Source organism: Opisthorchis viverrini, assembly GCF_000715545.1.
Source record: "Opisthorchis viverrini unplaced genomic scaffold opera_v5_168, whole genome shotgun sequence".
Taxonomy (NCBI): domain Eukaryota; kingdom Metazoa; phylum Platyhelminthes; class Trematoda; order Opisthorchiida; family Opisthorchiidae; genus Opisthorchis; species Opisthorchis viverrini.
This window is the reverse complement of record NW_008751823.1, coordinates 420,339-439,532: the sequence shown is the minus strand read 5'-3', so window position 1 is coordinate 439,532 and position 19,194 is coordinate 420,339. Positions and strand designations below refer to the sequence as shown.

The 19,194-nt window shown below is 46.0% G+C and overlaps 3 protein-coding genes across 3 annotated transcripts; 2 read left to right on the top strand and 1 right to left on the bottom strand.

Moving 5' to 3' along the window:
- Nucleotides 1-3,562: 3,562 nt before the first annotated feature.
- T265_07328 (hypothetical protein) lies at nt 3,563-17,999 on the bottom strand (the record flags this gene model as incomplete). The annotated part of the gene is made up of 5 exons (XM_009172820.1): nt 3,563-6,818; nt 10,873-11,401; nt 13,981-14,046; nt 16,251-16,294; nt 17,793-17,999. 5 exons carry the CDS (start codon nt 17,862-17,864, stop codon nt 3,972-3,974), a joined length of 3,558 nt encoding a protein of 1,185 aa, XP_009171084.1.
- T265_07327 (hypothetical protein) lies at nt 3,994-9,714 on the top strand (the record flags this gene model as incomplete). The annotated part of the gene is made up of 4 exons (XM_009172819.1): nt 3,994-4,225; nt 4,496-5,311; nt 5,354-5,566; nt 9,494-9,714. The coding sequence occupies 4 exons, from the start codon at nt 3,994-3,996 to the stop codon at nt 9,712-9,714; spliced, it is 1,482 nt and encodes a 493-aa protein (XP_009171083.1).
- T265_07326 (hypothetical protein) lies at nt 10,886-11,080 on the top strand (the record flags this gene model as incomplete). The annotated part of the gene is made up of 1 exon (XM_009172818.1): nt 10,886-11,080. The coding sequence occupies one exon, from the start codon at nt 10,886-10,888 to the stop codon at nt 11,078-11,080; it is 195 nt and encodes a 64-aa protein (XP_009171082.1).
- Nucleotides 18,000-19,194: the final 1,195 nt, after the last annotated feature.

Below are 19,194 nucleotides of genomic sequence, written 5' to 3'. Positions count from 1 at the left end.
GCACGTGAAAGTAGTGTATGAGGATGAGGGAAAACTGGACAAGTTCTTGCTATAGCCACAACCATTGATTTACATACTGCAATGAAATCAAAAACCTGGTCGAATAACAAAGCACTAGAGTTTGTGTGCACGTGACCCGCAGCTGAACATGAGCGCTGTAATGGAAAAAGCGGCGCCAACCGAAAACAAAATAGACGTAGGCGAGTTCGCGTAAAAAAGCATTACCAGCTATCCTGTGTGGTAAATACCGATCGATCCGTAGAAGCTGTGAGGTTGGTGGGTTAGTGAATTGGTCAAAACCACACTCATCAATCACTGCAGGTGCATTCGGATCAGTTAGCGTTTTTTATCAAAGCAATCCGGGCGAATTGTACGACCAAAGGGAACAAATCGCATAAATGCAAATACACCCCAGAACAAACGGAAAGATTTACTACTGGATCATTGGGATCGAAACCCACGAGGCAAAGGGTAGGAAAGAAAAACAATCAGATGAAATCAATCATAGTTTGCATTTGAAAAATCATCAAACTGTCCGACCGTACATTGCTGTCAGGCCAGTGGTGATTGGGAATTGGTGAAACACTCTTCGTTAAGAAGACCACAAGGCTTTTCAGGTTACCAAACCGTCGCTGGGTCATACGGCTCCGAAAGACGACTCATCCGACAGCGACACGGTACGGCTGGGGCAGTTCGGACGGTAAAACATCAAGTCATCAATAGGCAGTCATGTTGAAACCGAAAACAGGGAGCAGTCTCGTGATTGCCTTTTCGATGTTCGTCTTACGCTGCCTTTTTGTGTTCGGGTGTGAAAAATACTCATCACTTTTTTTACAGCAAACGATACGACACAGAGAATACGACATAGTGATCTGAGGGAACAAAACGCAAAGCCTCGTGCCAGAAAGCTTACATTAAAACTAGGATAAGATTCCGTCTAGAAGGGAGACAAAATTTGTGGTGCTGGTTATTCGATTGAAACACAGCTGTCAGGTAGAGCGGGGTAGCGTAGTATCCCACTGAACACCTTCAAAGTTCAGGATTGGAATATTGCATAAAGCATGGGTTTTTGACAGACACCTTGAATTTGGCAGTGCAAACGTTCCAGGATGTATGGCCGTGCGGAATTCGCCAGAATATTAAGAGCACCGAACAAGATGTGTTTTCTGTGACTTGTGATCGGAAACTCAACGTTGTGAATGCAATAGCACACACTGCACGGTAGTGGAAGCCGCCATACCAGTTACTTACTGATCCGAAGATTGAGAATACGAGGGACAAAACAGACGTGAAGAAAAGAGTTTCCAAAAGCGGAGCATTTACAACACTTTTGAAGGCATTTGTCTCACTGGTATAATGATCTCCGGACTTATGGGTTCCCTGAAGTCCGCTTTCAATCTGAGTCGCCACTCAGCAACCATTGATACGTTCAGTGCTAGGTAGTTATGCGATTTGTAGAACTTTAATTGAACAATCCTCCCCGTGTCCTGACACTAGTACTTAGGTTAGCCCACACCAAGGGGGAACCACTAGGCTCAACTTACACTCTTATTAGAGTTCATCATCAGTGCATCGTATCCAACGTCTTGCCACGTTTGGAACTCTGCACATCCGAATTGCGCTATCAGTATCCCATCGTTTGTTCAGCTGTAGCACCCTCTCGGTGCCTAACTGCCATGCCAGCCGAAGGTTGCACGAGGGCTGGGATACTGTCAGATTGCCCAAACCTAGACAGGGGAAGTCAAGAAGTGGAGGTCTGGTTCGTACCACGGACCCTCCTGTCAGTAAATTCGCGCACTAACCACTTAGGCCATCTCGCCCCTCAGTATCCCATCATCCAATACTGGACCTGTATGAACTGTCACGTCCGAGCAGGCGCATGTGATGACGCCTAAAGAGATGACTCGCCACCGTACGGAAACCACAGACTACGTGTGTAATTTTACCAAGTGCAGTGGCAGAGATGCTACGACATTCCGGTAATAAGATTTACCAACAGAAAGACAGAATGACAATGGAGTTTATATGGCGAAAATATGCATAGGCAAGTTAAGAAGGTAGTAACTAGGCCCCATTGGTACGTTATGTACGATTAGACAAGTGTCTCGAAGAGCACCGATATAGATTTCCAAACCCAAAAATACTCAAATGTGTTCATCACTATCTGAAGTTTCCTATGAAGAGCTCAGAGGAGAAGTCCAGTAAAATCTCGATATCGGCATCAAAATGGTAGATCATGGAATAAAATGACGAAAGGTATATATGGATGGGTCGGTACAACAGTTTCGATAATTTTGTTTTATCGCGCGGGTGCTGAATTTTCTCAAGGTGACGTTTAAGCTAACCTGGATGACTCGCATTTGAAACATTGCGAAAACAGAAATAAAAGTGTCAGTATTAATGGGTCGTTGCTGAACTGATAACAGGACACCCATTTGCACACTAAGTTGGTTTTTATGGAAGGTTAAAGTGAATCCCAGCTGGATCTCTCAATGAGGATGGTCCGCTTGTACCGAATGTATTGCTTCAGGCCGTAAAGCGCGCAACTTGGGTTCAAGTAGAACATACGGTTAACGGAAACTCGGGATCTGAGCCCACCTGATGAGTCCGAAGAAGGGCGGAACCGGTCGCAGGCTGTCGAAAAGTCGCAAGTGTGGTACGTCCATAGAGATATAAACCCGCTTGGACGAGCTACGGACGAAAGAAGGCCAGCTCGAGTGTCAAGGTCAAGATCGATCAAACCCTACATAAACAGCATCCCTTAGCTCACCCATAATGACCTCAACTTGGACCACGAGATGCACTGTTCCGTCTAACATCCATTGCTGAAGCCACCGGAGTTTGTCTGAACAAACACCTTTTCACCCGCAGGGAATCCATGCGACCTTTGAACCTACGCTGGCCAGTGAGCTAACCTTTTCGGCACTTCGATTAAACCCTATGGTGACTCAGAGTAATAATTGAAAACATAACTTATCTATTATCACAATTACGGCCATCCTCATCAAAATTTGCTACATGAAACCAATCACGACACACTCGGGCATTAACACTTGGTTTTAGTTTACATTGGAATCAAGTAGGTTTGCTATGATCACGGCCAGTCGATGTGACTAAGATGTGCCCAACTCAGTGTCAAGGAGATGAATGTTGCAGGCACGGGCGTCGGCAACTTCGCGTCAAAACACAGCTGAAGCATACATAGACGTAACATACTACTCATAAGGTTGCTAAAGACTCTCGAGTTACATCTATACATGTAGCGCGATTTCTCGAACATCGCACCAAGTCAAACATGAGCACATTCAGTTGAAGAACACCGTAACTGAGAGATTCAGCTGGGTTCCAGTTGAGTCACTCAGCAAAACCAAGCTGATATGCGCATGAGTGTATTTGTCGAGACCAGAAGCATTTGCTTTCTTCCACTTCACACCTCGATCTGATTGCGTAAAAATGGATCGCTAATTACACGTCTTCTCCTCGAGTACTGTTCTGCCGTTTTAGCCTGAAACCATCTGAAGGCAAATGAATCAGAACACACTTTCAGTTCAGATGATATTGTATGGGATGGAATCAGATGGGTGCCAAGGAACAAATGCAGTAAAAATTATGCGCAGAGTGGTTTGGGTATAAGTTGTGTACACGGGCAGAGGAGTCGGATTCTCGAATCCCAGTCCAGATATGGGACGATGTGCTTTGGTGGTCGGTGTTTGATAGATCTGGAAATCTGAAAAAATATGTACCGAGAGAAGTTTATACATGTAGCCCAACTTTTAAGTGAATAGACGAAAGTTCACAACAAGAAATGGGATCGAAGTGTAATATAATAAAATGAAGGGAAAGACGGTGGATGTTATGGTATTTCGGGGGGGGGGGGGGGTGGAAAGTTGATGGTACGGTAAAATACAACATGGAAAGTATGAAAGCACGCAGGTGTGATTGGATGACTGTGCACAGAGTACGAGGCAATGTCACCGTTTAGCCGATAAATCCATGGGACCTTCGTCAGGAATTGAGGACAGAATAGGATTCGGGACGGGGAAATATTCTGGACCACTTGTTGTGGTAAATGCAGAACCATTTCCAACAGCGACCGCCATGAGACTGGCCAATTGTAACTGGGTGGAAAAATCGCTCGTCGTAACTGCAGGTAGAGGAAATGGTCCCAAGGAGGCCAACAATGAGGAGTCGGTTGGCATTAATCCAGAAGGGATGAGAGATGTGAGTGAGTTGGGTAGTAAAGATTGCCAACTGGGATGAGCAGACAATGATGGTTGACTAACAAAGGTTGTACCTGAAACTGGAAACGAACCAACCGCCGCCATGCTATTCGTTCCAGTTGGATCACTATAGAAAACAGGAAGTGAGGGTTGTGGGAGATACAGTGATAAGTCACTAGCAAGGGTGGTAACTGTCTGACCATTGGAAGATTTATGAGAATTCGATAGATTGGTTGAGTTCGAACCGGATAGACTTGTGCACGGAATTCCCATAGATCCAACAAGAGACTCAGCCATCAACGAAGGAAAAGAAACTGCAACATTAGGCAAGCTTTCTGGAGTTCTCAAACCATCAAATGTACCGGAAGTGAACGGTTGTGCTTGTGGTCTTCGAGTGGGCTTTGGGAGCACAGTCGTGGGGAAGCGGGTAGTGCTGGATCGGGGGGATAGGTTGTGTGTCGGGGAAGAGTCGGGAAATGTGTATACACTGGCAGGATCATTGCTGGTGCTAGGTAAATATAGAGACGTGGATTTGGGAGCTCGGTGGCCACCAGAACGACTCGGTAGCGGATTTGCGGAAAATCTGGAGAACTGCTTCGTTTTTTGTGGTTTGCGGGAAGTTTCTGACGAAAACGACAAGCGACTACTAGATGAGGTAGCGAGGCGACATATCTGGTTGGACTGTGATGTCACAGGTTTGACTGTGTTTGGGACTGTTGGTTTCACAATTTTGAGCCTCGAATTGAGGGTACCACTTCCAATAGCTGGTGTCACCGAACAGGCTGAAGCGGGATTTGTGCATGTGGAAATGGGTGTGAACACAATCTTAGGAGGAGACGAGGTAGCCGAAGAACCAGACCCGACAGGTGTCCATGGCCGAATAGGGGAAGCGGGTGATCGGTCGATCGGAGTGGATGAGCGCCGTGGGGGTAAAAGGAGACCGGGGGAACTTGGAGCCTCAGCAGCACTCCTAACGGCCGCCTCTGTGGCTTCCAAAAGCAAAACAGACGTGGAACTGGACGGTTCAATGTCAACCGCGGAGTTAGGTTCGGATTTAGTTACTACAGGCAGTTCGAGCGAAGAAGCAGGAGGTTTATCCTGATTAGTGTCTTCAGTGGTTTCTTCTAATTTAGGAAATGAGGAGCTGAACAGCGGAGTGGGAGACGGTTTGGTACTCAAAGAAGAGTTAGTTATGGTGGATTCTTCAGTTATGGTGCTTAACTCCCGAACATCCGGAGTTGCCAGTACTTGTGATGCGCGCGGATCCGTAGAAACTTCAAACATCGAGTTTGGAGCAACATTTTCATCCGCACAACCGGTTGCTCCATCATTGGCATACGAAGAAAGTACTTTAGAATTTCGGGATATTAGACAAGGGGCAGGTACAACATTCGGGGGACTTTTGTAACCTAAGGACGGCCACGAAGGTTGGTTTTCAACTTGGGAGGAATCCCACTGTACAAGCTGATTTGAAGGTACACCGAAAAAGTTTTCTGGACCAGAACATTCTTTGATGCTGATTGTCAAGCCGCCAACAGTCACATCAGTAACACAAATCTCCTGAACAAGACGTAAACGTTTCGAATCGGGGGACAAAACGTTTTTAAGTTTGGCTTTGTCTAGAGGAGAGTTGCCGAATCCAGATTCACGTAACTGGTTGCCTCTAGGTGACACTAAAAACGCCGGGAGCTTTTTGCCCAAAGAAGACGGTTGCCGCTCTTGGTCTGCTACAGGATGTACAGTGAGTGGACGAGGTAGTTGAATTCTCAGTGGAGCTAACCTCGGAGCCTCATCAACCGATTTCGGACTCGTTGGAAGACAACTCTCGGAGGATAGACTGGATGTAGTCGAACCGGAACGACGTCGTATCTTAACGCCGTTGAGTGGATACCCAGGTGCGTGTTCAGCAAAGTCAGCATCAACCTCGCTCCTCGAGCGGGAATAAGGTGACGAGGGATCATGATCTCTACGTCGCTTTCGTTTTTCTTTCTTTTCGCAATGTTTCCGTTTTTTCGTTGACTGCTGTTGTTGATGCTGCTGTTGAGGAGTGGGGTAATCTCCTAATGTGGAAGATATGGAGGCCTCACATTGGCGCTTTCTATAAATCGTAGGATCAAGTGAAGGAGTGTGCAGCACAAACTTGGGTAAGGCGGCTGGCGGTGAGTTGATCTCTTTTGTTCGAATATTCCATTTTGGGGACGATGGAGCGGAAGCTGATATGCTGGGATTGATTAACAAGTCTGGGGTACGGAGGCTGATAACTGAAGTGGGAGAGCTGTTGGAAGGTGCTCGCCTTGGAAGCTCAGTAGGGGCTAGAAAAGTGCTGGAATGTTGCTCAGTATCACTAATGAAACTAGCTTGACCCAGCTCATCTTCCGCGACGATAGAGGATGAACTAGCCGTAAGCTGTGAAGAATTCTGACTGCTGGACGAACTGTTACTGGATACACCGGGTGGAGGACACGGGAGGATGCGGTCTCGAGGGATAGTGATGCGGATCTTTGGACGGTCTTCACTAAGCGTAACTAATGCGGTCGGGGTGCTGGGAGGATGGTCTGGTTGTTCGGCGGAGACAGCTAGTTCGCCTGTCGTTGTCATCTGGAACGAGATATGAGGCAAAAAGGCTATTTTGATATTCGAACAATTCCTAGTCAGGAAGTAGCAAACTAGCATCATAAGGGAACATATCTAACCGAGCTGATGTTAAACTGAAGAAATTGCTGAAACCGTTTGGCAAAGTTTGGTTGTTAGCCGACAATCCTCAGGGTCTACTAATGGGGTATTTCAAGCTCACCGCGAGTCTTGGAGTGAAATTTGGTGAGGTTTATTTGTTGACCTGACGTCCGCTGGTAAGAGCCTGCTAACCGTGAGCGACGGATGCCGACTAAAAGATGATGGTTCTCGCAGCGCCACTCATTTACTAGTGACAGCAATTCGTCAAATGTTTATCGATTTTGTTAGCATTATGTTAGTGTCTCACCACCCCCGAGTCACGCAGCGGGATATCTTGCGGACCACGTGACCAGTCGCCTGTGTGAATGTTGCCGATGCTGGCAAGGTCGTACAGACCAACCAATAGTGGCAATGACAAGTGTAACAGTAAGCACACGTGACGAGTATAGATTCAGGAGAATAGATTTTTTATGTTCCCAGCGTAATTGGACGATCGGGGGGTCAGTGGCAGCGAAGTATTGAGACAGACTTCTGATAATCGGGGAGCATTAATCACCACTAACATCAACGATGGTGCTTAAAACTAGAAGGATCACGTTGGGACAAAACCGGGTCATGAACGAAAGAATCTCCGAAACCACCGCAGTAAATTCTGACTTTTTTCCTTGGTTTGTTTCGCACACACGCCTGGTTGTTTGGCCCTGGCATCGGTTGCCGAGACATACACCCTACCTAGTACCAAATGCGGAACACTTGGTCCTCACACTTGAGACCTTAAGCTTTGTACTACAACAAGCCAAATCAATGATGCCGGGAATTGCGTGAGTGTGCGATGTTACATGCCTACACATACGAAGCAGTTCATACCACAAGCGAGGTAATCTAATACCTTAAACAGCACAGTTGGATGTTACTGAACTGTAGGCTTCGAAGAATAAGGCAAGGTCAAACCAGAGGTGGCTCAACTCCTGGGACCAGATGAGTACAGTGCTCCATCTTTGTACGAGCCACTAATCGGGAGCAGTTAAACTAGTCATAACTTCGAGGCATCGGTTCATCATAGAATCTTGCTAGAAAAATGAAGCTAAATGAAACCAACACCCACCCACACGATGTTGCTGTCTAAGTGCTAACCCGTGCAGCTAGTGCTTCCTGCAGGCAGAGTTTTCTGGAAAATAGTGAACTGCAAAAAATGTTTCCCTCAAAGCGTCTACCCGCTGAAAGTCTCTCAGAGGCACTGAAGCTTCACGACTGGGTAATCAAAAGTTCACTACTGTGTGAAATCAGGGACGATTCATCAGTTCCCAAGAAAATTGTCTGCTTTACAGTAGCATGGGCATTCATCCGAAGATTCTTCCTGATATGCTATTGATTTATGATGCTTGAAAAAAACGACGGAGGATGTCCACTCTAGTAGACGAATCAATGGACACGGAAGAGAACAGTTTTTAGGAGTCCGATAAATCATCTCTCTCAAGTGCTTTCTGCGATAAAAGGGTTGAATTTGACAAGGATTATGGAGACGATTATCAGTGCAAGTGAGCAGTGCGTGCGAAATCCGATTCATCTGTAAAAGTTAACATTGAACGAACAAATCGTTGCATATAGTTACACACATACGTGTGTTACCGCCACGATGCTTCGCACCGTTGACTGTAATCCCGTCAGGAACGTCTTGCAAGCCAGAACAATGACGTAACAACGATGCGCTCTGATTTATGTGGTGGCCTTAACCGACTTTTGGCTCAAAATGAGCAAAACAACACAAGCTACACCTCATTCCCGGGTTTAAAGTATCGACCCGTCACCGAACGCACTGTGTTCGCAAGCTCCTTCAGTGATCCTTTCGGATAAGTGATTTCGACCGAGAGACAACCGAATGAACTACCTTTGCGAAGCTGTATTTGCGTGTAGATCTGTGCAGAGCAGTATGTTGGTCAGGAAAATAGTGAATAAAGCGTACAATATTTCAGGCAACCTAAAGTGTGGGGGTCTAATTCAAGTACGGAGTACTTCTACCACAACCTCAAACCTGTTGGACTACCTAAAATGAACGTTTGCATGACACATTGAGTGTACTTTGTTGCATCTGTACGGAATAAATAAACTAAAGGCTTGAAGAGATGCGTATGGTTTGTCCAGCAACAATTTGCTTCCGCAGGGCGACCACGAGAAGCCTTCTTGCATATTCAACAGTGTGTGTTGCGGAGAGCTAGGAACTGGAGACATGATCGGTCCAGGGTGTTTCAGGCTGAACAGTAACCAATGAAGTACACGAACTCGGACGTTCAACAATTTCGTCAGCTGCGAAACAGCCTCCATTGGTACCGTATACGATAACCTTTCCCAAATAAGTAACTCTCACAAAGAACCGCTCAGATTTGGTTTAATGGATGGCACACATCGAGGGAGATACTCCGGTTGGATACCGGATATTACCAACTATTGGGGATCTGAGAGGGCATTCGAAAAGCGTCCAGAAACGATATCCAGAAGCTTGATAAGTATATCTTAGCTCCTTCAGTGAGCTGTTACTTCGAGTGGCTGTTGCACGAGAATAACGGATAGATTAGGAAACATATAACATTCTAAGCATGCAGCCACCACTCCATGTAGGCTAGGATGCAGGTCACTTGACTCAGTACTGGGTCGCCACCAGCGGACATCTAGCTGCCTATTGCCGCTCCTGGGCAGCATTTACACCAGAGGTCTATGGGAGCCCGAGATTGCTCAGTGGTTAGGACGCGAAACTACTGACTGGAAGGTCCATGGTTCGAACTCAATCCAGACATCTCGACTGCTCCTGACTAGGCCTGGGTGACCTAGTAGTATCTCAGCCTTCGTGCTTACTTCGGGTGGTTTGGTACCTAGACGCCGAAAAATTGCTACAACGTAAAGACCATCATATGTCCTCGAAGCCGATCCATTCAAGAACAAATTGCCACAATTGGAAAAAACACAGCATACGGATGACCGCAAGTGTTCGCTCAAAGTCAATGTTGTGGTGTGACAGAAAACGAAAGAAATTCGCTGTCTTCCATTCGTCAAAAACCACATAATGTCTGAAAACCCTACATGTTCGCATGTTGACGAATTTGAGGGCAGTGTGCGCCTGTTCTCCAAAACGGTTGACTGTTCATTGTGCTTCACAGGCCACAGCATATTGAGACGCTCCTGATAGGTAACTACTACACGTGATATACCTGCCGGATACCACGCATGCACTGCAATGCTACGTGAGAAGTTACAATCGGAACGTCAAAACCGAAGCAATTATGCGTCATACAGTAACATGTGTACCGCTCAATAGAGAGATGAAATATTCTAGGATTATTGACAACTAACTACAAAAGTGCCTGTATATTCATGCGAAACAAAGCATAATGCTTAACCAGTTTCACATAACTGTCCAAAGGGCAGATTCGTCAGGAAGCAAAGGTGAAATGCCCGTGTTTTGAGCGGATCCATGGATCATCGACAGCACCGATCGGGAGGGTTGGGTGAACGTTTGCTATTAGGTAAAGGTGCATTAGATGGCTTGGAATGTCTCCGCTGTGTGGACAGCTTAAACTTTATGACGATAACATGCAAGATAGGTTTCAGTTTTATACGAGCACAACCAACTGCAGATTACATTATCACCCAGATCTCTTTTGTGGTAACCAAGACCTTATATCGCGGCAAGATGAAACTGTGAACCAACATAATACGCCCCAGCCGACAGTGAAGTAGTTTGGTGATTAGGTTATCCATATGCTCGCTATACCAATGTACATAGTTCGTTTCGGTTCAATTCTTCCAGGGATGAACGGAGGTCTGTTCAGCTTGCATTCGATGGTACTCTTATAATCAAACCATAGAATTTAGATTTCGGACGATTCTCTTCAGAGTTTATTGGGTCACCCAACACTGTGGGTCACAGAAAACAACAAGATTAATCGTGAAGGTAGTAAACGGTCTGACATCTTTTGGCACTCACCTGACGGACAGCAATGCTCACTGATCCAGCCGATCCAGTCGATGATGGAGAAGACAACTGCTTTCCAGTTGTTCGAGAACTTGCCAACGCAGCTGCAGCATTTGCTGCGGAAGCGGAAGCAGCGGCAACCATTAGTGTACTTGGACGAAACCGACGTTCGGGTAACCAGTTTACGGAATCCCAGCTGGTAATGCCTGAAGAGGTCTGATGTGAGGGTGACGCGGGAGATTTCGAACACAAGGCAGCACATTGGGTAGTGAGCTGTGTATCAACCTCAGGAGAGTGCTGGGTTGAAAGTATGGGAGATGCGGGTGATGGAGAGGATTGGGAAGTCTTTGAATTCGTCAGGTGGGAATGGGGACCAGAGGCGGTGCTTGGGCTCGCGACATGAGCAACAGACAAGGTCAGCGGATGTTTGGAATCGGTACAGGATGACGGGACGTTTTCAGTCGGACAGACCTCTTTCTTCGATGCTGCTCCTTCTTTACCGGAGGTGGCGGCGAATTTGCGGCGTTGTTTCCTTTTCTCGCTACATGAAGGAAAAAGTGGTGCATCACTAGTTGTAATTGCTCTGTCGGTTTAAGTTAAGTTAGCTAGTGCTAACTGTGTGGTGGTATAGTCAGACGACCGGACAACATACTGCCCGCTTCGTCCTGAATATCAATCAGTCTTTCGTGTCACTTGAATTCTACTTCGACCTCAATTCAGTTATTGTTCGGGAACAAGAAACTCATTCGGAACTTGCTTAGATTTTCCGTTCATGCTACGTTGCTGTGCAAATAAGTCGTGCACATGCTCCATCCGCTTCGTTTAGCAGTAGTGCTGGTCAGAGTTTCTCGGTATCGGGGTTCGAGCGATTGCGTGGACGGTGAAAGACAGGGGCATGTGTGCCTTACGACCCACATATTTATCACGCGCAGAGGTGTTCTATGGGAGACTGGGTACTAACCGTCGGGTACCCGTTACAATAATATAGCCTTAAATCAGAAAGTAAACGCTCAGCTGTAACACCATTCCGGTGCCTAGCTGCCATGCCACCCGAAGGAAGCACGAGGGCTGGGATACTGCCAGGTTGCCCGAGCCTAGACAGGGGAAGTCGAGAGGCGGAAGTCGGGTTCGAACCACGGATCTTCCGGTCACTAAATTCGCGCTCTAACCACTTGAGCCATCTCGCCCCAAAATCAGAAAGTGCAATTAGGCGGCACGACTAAAAAACGCAGGGTACGATAACAGGTTCGCTTCGCTACTTGAAAGTTCGCGTTGCCTTGTACAGTACCGTCGTGAGAGGCCATCGGGGAAGCGGCCAATTAAGGGACGGGGTCGGGCACTGATTCGAATCTTGCGCAATCATGCTGCTCATGTTCATGTGGTTGGGCAGTCTAGGTGCATTTTTTCGATAGCTTGTTTTCTACTGCTTACTAGAGACTATTCCACACTGAAGGGATCATGAGAAAACCTATTTGAAGTGTCTTTGCGAAACGATCCACAACTGGCCGATCAAACGGTGTTTTTTAATTATCACGCTGGTTATAGCACGTAAGTCGCATGTCATAGGACTATCGACCTCGTCGGGCTGTTTATGCTCAAACCTAGTGGGGTGGAATCCACAGAGAGCCCGGTAGTCAAGATCCTGGCAAAGAATTATGAAAAAACCCCACTCCAACAACTCCTTGGATGGGTACCCCAGGGATCCGATGAATCAATGTTTGACGACTTTAACAAACACACTTCAACCAGGAAGTCAGTGGTGCGCCACCATCGAAGCTGCCCGATTTACTGCTTCCGCAAGTGACTAGGATGATCCAATCTCAATTCACTGACTAGACCATCAACTCCAATGCTTGGCTACGTCTTCAATGGTCCCACACTTTCGGTGATCGAGACTGCAGTGTTTGGAACCAGTGAAATTTTGGCTTGTAGTGGACCGAAGCCACACATACTCTACACATTCAGCTAACTGGTGTTGTGAAGGTTGAATTCTCTCTCCCGTACACACAAACGAACATACTAGGGCCACTGGCTTGTAGTGGACCGAAGCCACACATACCTTACACATTCAGCTAACTGGTGTTATGAAGGTTGTATTCTCTCTCCCGTAGACACAAACGAACGTACTAGGGCCAATGTGCGATGAATACACTTTTCACCACCTGAATTGAAGTTGAAAATCCGTGCCAGGTTCCTGATTGTCGGAAGCACAAACACCTTTAAACGCACGTATCACAGATGCATAGAGTCGAGTGTGATCGCAGTTACCTAATGCGAACGATGCGCTAGGCCCATACATCTAGCCAAGCTAGATGAGTAATCCATGCAAAGACAGTGAGTAGGATACAACAGACCATTCGTTGCTTCGAAAACCGATCAAGCACAGGGAAATTAAAGGCTGAACACTGTAGAGTTCCCCGGAATGGTTACAGACCACGTACAGCCGATGAATTTATGGAGTCCAGGGAATGGCTACATTATGAGATTGAGATAGTTCGACCGTTAAGGTGCGAAGCTACTGATCTGGAGGTCTGTCGTTCGAACCCAAGATTCGCCTTCCATTGTTCCTATTTGGACAATCTGGCTTGCTTTCAGTTGTAAAATAGCTACGCGTCGGAATGGACGATTATTTTTACCAGTAGATGCTATGCACTGATACAGCAATCGAAACCTCACCACGTGGATCAAGTCAAGTGAACTTGAAAAGGGTGTGTAAACCGTCCATCAATGTTTCCAACTGCTCACGATTGGTTCTATCATTTATTTGCTTAGTTTTAGTCTCTTCATCGATCGATTTTCGACAGTGCTACTCCTGTATCAAAAAAGCCCTAACCTGAAATAGATATTCAATCCAATTGCACCGGATACCATAACAACTCCACTCCCTCTAGGATATCGTGATTCGTGGAGAGTGTATTTCGACATGAGTAGAAAGAGGATATCGCCGATTTGCACGACTATCAGACAGTGTTACACAGTCAAATTAAGAGGTTGGTGAAATTGTGTATGAGATAATCTAGAGAAGATATTTGGCAGTTGGCTGTGACCACAAAAGGATAGATGCTAATTCGGGGACGATATTATCAAACCAAACGGTTTCTATCGAACCGCGACACTCACCTCCGCAAATAGGATTCAATCAGTCGTTTGTCAAGAATGTTCTTCTCCGGCTCCCATGTATTATTTCTGAAGGAGAAAGAGTCAAAAGTTCGTGTGTGCGATTGCCAACATAACGAGAGTTGGGTTTACAAAACGTGTTATGTCAAGGTTTCCGTACCTAGAGCAAACAGTAGTAGAAAAATTAATAAAGGCCATCCGGTCCTTCGGTATGTGTTTCTAGCCCACAGTGTACAGTCCGGTTGCCCCCAAGACTACAAAGTGACACTAAAAGTTTTATAAGGATATACGTGTCTCGGAAGTTGCATTAGCTCTGACGGTAGTGAGACAAACGACGTCAATGCACGAATCGCAGAAGCCAAAATTGCTTTTGCTGAGGTACACCGGTGGATCTCAGGACACGTGAATCGGGCTACAGTGTGGGCTGTATTGTTGTACGACTGCGACACTTGGCACATCAGGCGGTGGATTCGAGACATCTTCTGGCCTTTTACCACCGATGTCCCATGATTATGGTTGTAGTCGGTTGAAACCAGCGAATTAGTAATCGAAGGGAATATTGGTAGCTCAGGCTGGATTGATGGCCGTTGGCTCGTTTCAGACTCAACATACTTTCACTTGCAACGCGCTGAGGATGTCACACCGACTGGTAATGAAACGCTTGCAACCAAATCATTCAGCTCTTCTAACAAACGATCAGCGGTGACCGCCACATGAAGTGATCAAGAAACGTGTTTTGGTGAAGCAAAGGGTACTTGCCTCAAAGAACGCATCCAGCATTGCAACCTAAGGGGGCTGCCAAAGTGTTAAGTATATTGAAATACTCCTGCCCAGACAAGCGCTGTTTCTCGTGCCTACATCGGAGTGGCAGTAACCTAGAGCTGGACAGACTTGACATGACGGAAGGTGAAGAAAGAATTTTACAAAAAGTATTGGTGGTCTTCCGTTCTAGGATTGGGTCCATGTGACCTTCCCTGTGTTCGACTGGACACACAGCTATAGCGGCTATCCAGAACGTCTAACTGATCATCGGAAGTGTAGGCACCTTGGGTGTTCGTGATAGACTAGCCCTAGGTCCCCTTCCTGTCTCATTTTTATCTCCACCACATACGACTTTCTCCAGATTAACTGGCATGACTTTACCGCATTGAAAAGCCGTCAAGTCTCCTGTTAGATTGTGTGCGATGTGTAAAGCGGTTTGGCAAACAGATGTTTAACTGAGATGCGAAGAATATGGCCAGCTTGTCTCCCGTAATATATTACTCCTAAAAGCCATGTGACTATGCACGACTGAACCAGCGTTTCACCAGGTCCGAGCAACCTTCTAAACATATAGTCGAACTACATCATCAACAAGACATTAGTGAATACCGGTACTTAAATACTGAACACCATCGCACGTCTCCTCTACACACACGCTACGTTTTTGATCCGCGAAGCAGTATGGATCCCTCATGACAAATTGATGGTACGCCAGCATCAAAGAAGTGAGCTAAAATCTTATCGTTTGCGTCTGCACCCACTCTCTCGGGATTTATACGGCTGTTCGGTAGGTAAATTGACATAACAATGGCCTGACTCGTCGCACACAGTACCGAACCGAGCAGGTGAGTCAGAAACTCAAAATGATTTGCACCTTTGAATATGTGATACAAACACAGCCAACTAATGAATGTACGGAATGAGCACTCGAGCTATTAAGTGACAGGTAGTGGAGATTTACTCAGCATACCAATGACTAAGTTGAAGGGAAAAGATGCTGAGAAGCAGCCTTGCGATACGATAGAGGATGGTTTGCTTGGTTTGGCTGTCTTCTCTCGCGAATAAAACATGCGTAAAGATGGGCGCTAGAATGCATGGATGTATAACGGATGCATCCTCCTCTAATTGTGTAAAACTAGTCTAAACTAGAACCTCAAGCACTGCATTGATTGCGCCCGAACCATGTGAACAAAACACGCCAAGCGCGCAGCAGCCTGCTCCTTTAGCTCGACAAACGCAGCTAGGGTAGGCGAGAACGGATCAATGCATAGTTCAGTGGACCAATCAGCATCGAGCATCGATCGGTCACACGGCCAAGCGGAGAATGCAGGCTGTCGTAAGCACGGCTGTAACGCCTGGCTGTTGGATGTCACTGACTGCAGCTGGATCAAACCAAAAACGCAGACGAACGGCATCAGCTTCGAATCTGAAACAAGGCACTGCAGAGCAGCAAGAACAACTAGCAACACCCACACAAAATGAAACTCCTCGAGAGGTATGTGGAAACTCACATTTCTGACCAATTTTTCCACTTTACCAGGTACTCCACACGCCTCTGAAACAAAAAAGAAACCGAGTATACAGCATTCCAACGATGGTACGTAGTCAAATTGTTTTATTCTGCATAGCGTTATGTCTACATACATTACTATTGGCTTTCCTACGGTCAGTAAAAAGCAGCGATGATGTAGATAGTGTTGCCACTGAGAGGTAGAAACGAAGGTATACTTCGTACATAAGAGCCGAAGTGGTCATCCCCAAACTTAACGAATCGTTTTCATAAAAACTAGTGTGCGTGTTTCACATGGAGGGATTGAGATGAGAGCTTTCAACGCATCGTTAGATTTATCTGGATAGACATGCTGCAATTCAAACATTTTCAGGTCCTTGAATAAGCTAAACTCCGTCGTTCTCTCAGTGGTGGTCATTTCACTAAAACAGTTCGGAGCTGAAGTTGATACCAAGTGCTCCGACAGTATGTGCGTTTTTCGCATATCTTTTGTAGTCCTAGTTACAAGAGGATAGTCATGTGGTAGACCGAAAGAACGGTACGTGACCGCGGCAGTCGTGTGCAGAGAACGTCCCACTTCGAAGTATTGATTCGTCGGACTATTGTGGATATTCCGGGGTTCCATTTAGTAATCACATCCCAGTAACTGAAGATCTGAATTGAGCCAAGTAATGATTCGTGACACTTAGTCACCTAGGCATTCTTCACAATTCTGTCATCGGTATCCGGCTTAATTTGAATTTCCTCCTAAGATGACTTCGAGCTCATCATTCAATAAAGTATTCCGATGAACCCGTTGTTAGGCAAAATCTCATCAAAGACATAATGCAAGGGAACAGAAAAGTGTAGGCTGACGGAGACGTATGTTTAAATATGCGAGCCTTTTTAAAATATCCCCATTTTGTATCTGTATAACACCAGTGATCCGGTTCACCTAAGATTTCAACTCCCAGTAGATGCACGGGTTGAGGTGACAGAACAGCATTCTTGACTAATTGATGTGTTTTGAAGTAAAGCTTAGGTTAGAGTATCGGTTAGTTAACTTGAGATTATTTTTGGACAATCTGAAGCAACCGGAAGGCTCACGGTATAGGTAAACATTGTTACGGTATTTCTAATTATCTGTAATTTTCTGGTTTTCATAGCTTAATATCTTTAATGTCGGCAAGCAGGTCAATGACCAACGGTTCCGCATCGCTAACATTTCTGACGACTAAGCCAGCAGTGATTATTTTGCAACAAGGAGCCAGCGAAGGTTGAAAGGCAAGACACAACCCGCATAGTTCGGTAGCTGAGACAGTAGACTATTGATTCGATCATCCAGGTTCAATAATCCAGTGAGAAGCAACTTGAAATTGACTGCCTGCTTCCATCCTGATACCGTGTGCACGCATTAGAAGCAGACGTGAGTCACTATACATACAGCGACATCAGGTCCCAAATTGATGGCTCCAAAGTGATTAGCTGATGTACTTAGTTATAGTACCCTGCTCGTACAGCAAACATTCCCTACGTTCAATGAAAGCTTCATGTTTGGACTTACGCCATTCTGTCGTTTTGCTACTAGCCTCTCAACGCGATACACATCCGACTTTCGAGACCGAGACTTTTCCATCAGTGCATAATCCACATGTAATCCTTTGATATATATTTAAAGATCACAATACGCCATTGATAGTCCAGTTAGCATCCAAGTATCATCCACAGTGCGACTCAGAACACGTAGACAAAACACGATGCGTGTTCTGACAGCGTAAGCTACTGTCTGTCCCCTCTGAAGTAAGCCTCAGCTTTTCTCGTCTCTAGGTTAAGGGGGTGAAGAACTTCAGCCAGTCGCGTTCAAATGCGTCAGTTGTGGTCATGCCAGCGGGACCTTGGATCGACCAATAACCAACAAGTCATGAGGGGCTCTGCTCTTGTCGTCCTGTCGGATTAAATGTGAGTCAACCAATCAGCATGCAGCTTTCAGTATCTGTGATTGTATTGGCTATAGATGGCAACACACGCAAACACACACAGACAGGCCGATGCGGGTATGCAATGGCGCAATGGTGGTTGGGTCCGTCTGTCACTAACTTACAGTTGGTTTGGGCTCTGCCTATGGGTCTTTTTGTTCTTCCTCTAGGTTGATGGGTATTTTCTACTCTGCTTGATCATTGGTGGGGTAGCCACGTGACCCTGTGTGGTCGTCGCATATTTCCCACTCTTCATCCCGGCAGGTTGTTAGCAAGCATCTTAGGTAACTGTCAGCTTCCGGTGATTTTACAGATAATTACAAATCTAGTAAGCTTCTGGGTGGGGCGTACCATAAGCATTTACGCCAGAGTTTGCTCCTTCCACACCCCAAATTTCACACCATTAAGTTCACTTGTACTAGGGCCGGTGGACTTTGATACCACAACTTTGTCTGTACTAAAAAGGGAGGAAGCAGATGGGTATACGACTTGTCTCGGTAACTGGAATCCGATGGTCAAATATGTCGCTATAAGCAAAATGATATGGTGTCAACGTTCGTGGCATTTTTTGCCAAATGTATAGCGCAAGGACTGCCTTTTGTCTCATTTGGTCTAATTTCGAAGATCTATATGTGTTTCATCCTTATGAGTATACGCATTAACACCATTCTCGTTTAAACAGGAGTGAGACCATTTACACTGCCCAGAAGGTTTCAAGGGTTCACTGCGTGACCCGATTGGGAAGCTTGGTAAGCGCGTTGATCGACCGACACAAACAGGGCAGTTATGGGTAATCGTTCGACGAGTTACTTTGCGAATACGTCGGTTGAGTGGTGATAAGAGGCTCATCTCTAATGTCAAATCTCTGAGGTTCAAGTCACGGCCTCTCCAAGAATGTGCGTTACTGGTGAGCTCTAATACGTTCTTTAGTTCGAACCCTTTAGGTTACTTTCTCCAGGACAGGAGAGGGACTGTTGAGTAGTGGACGCA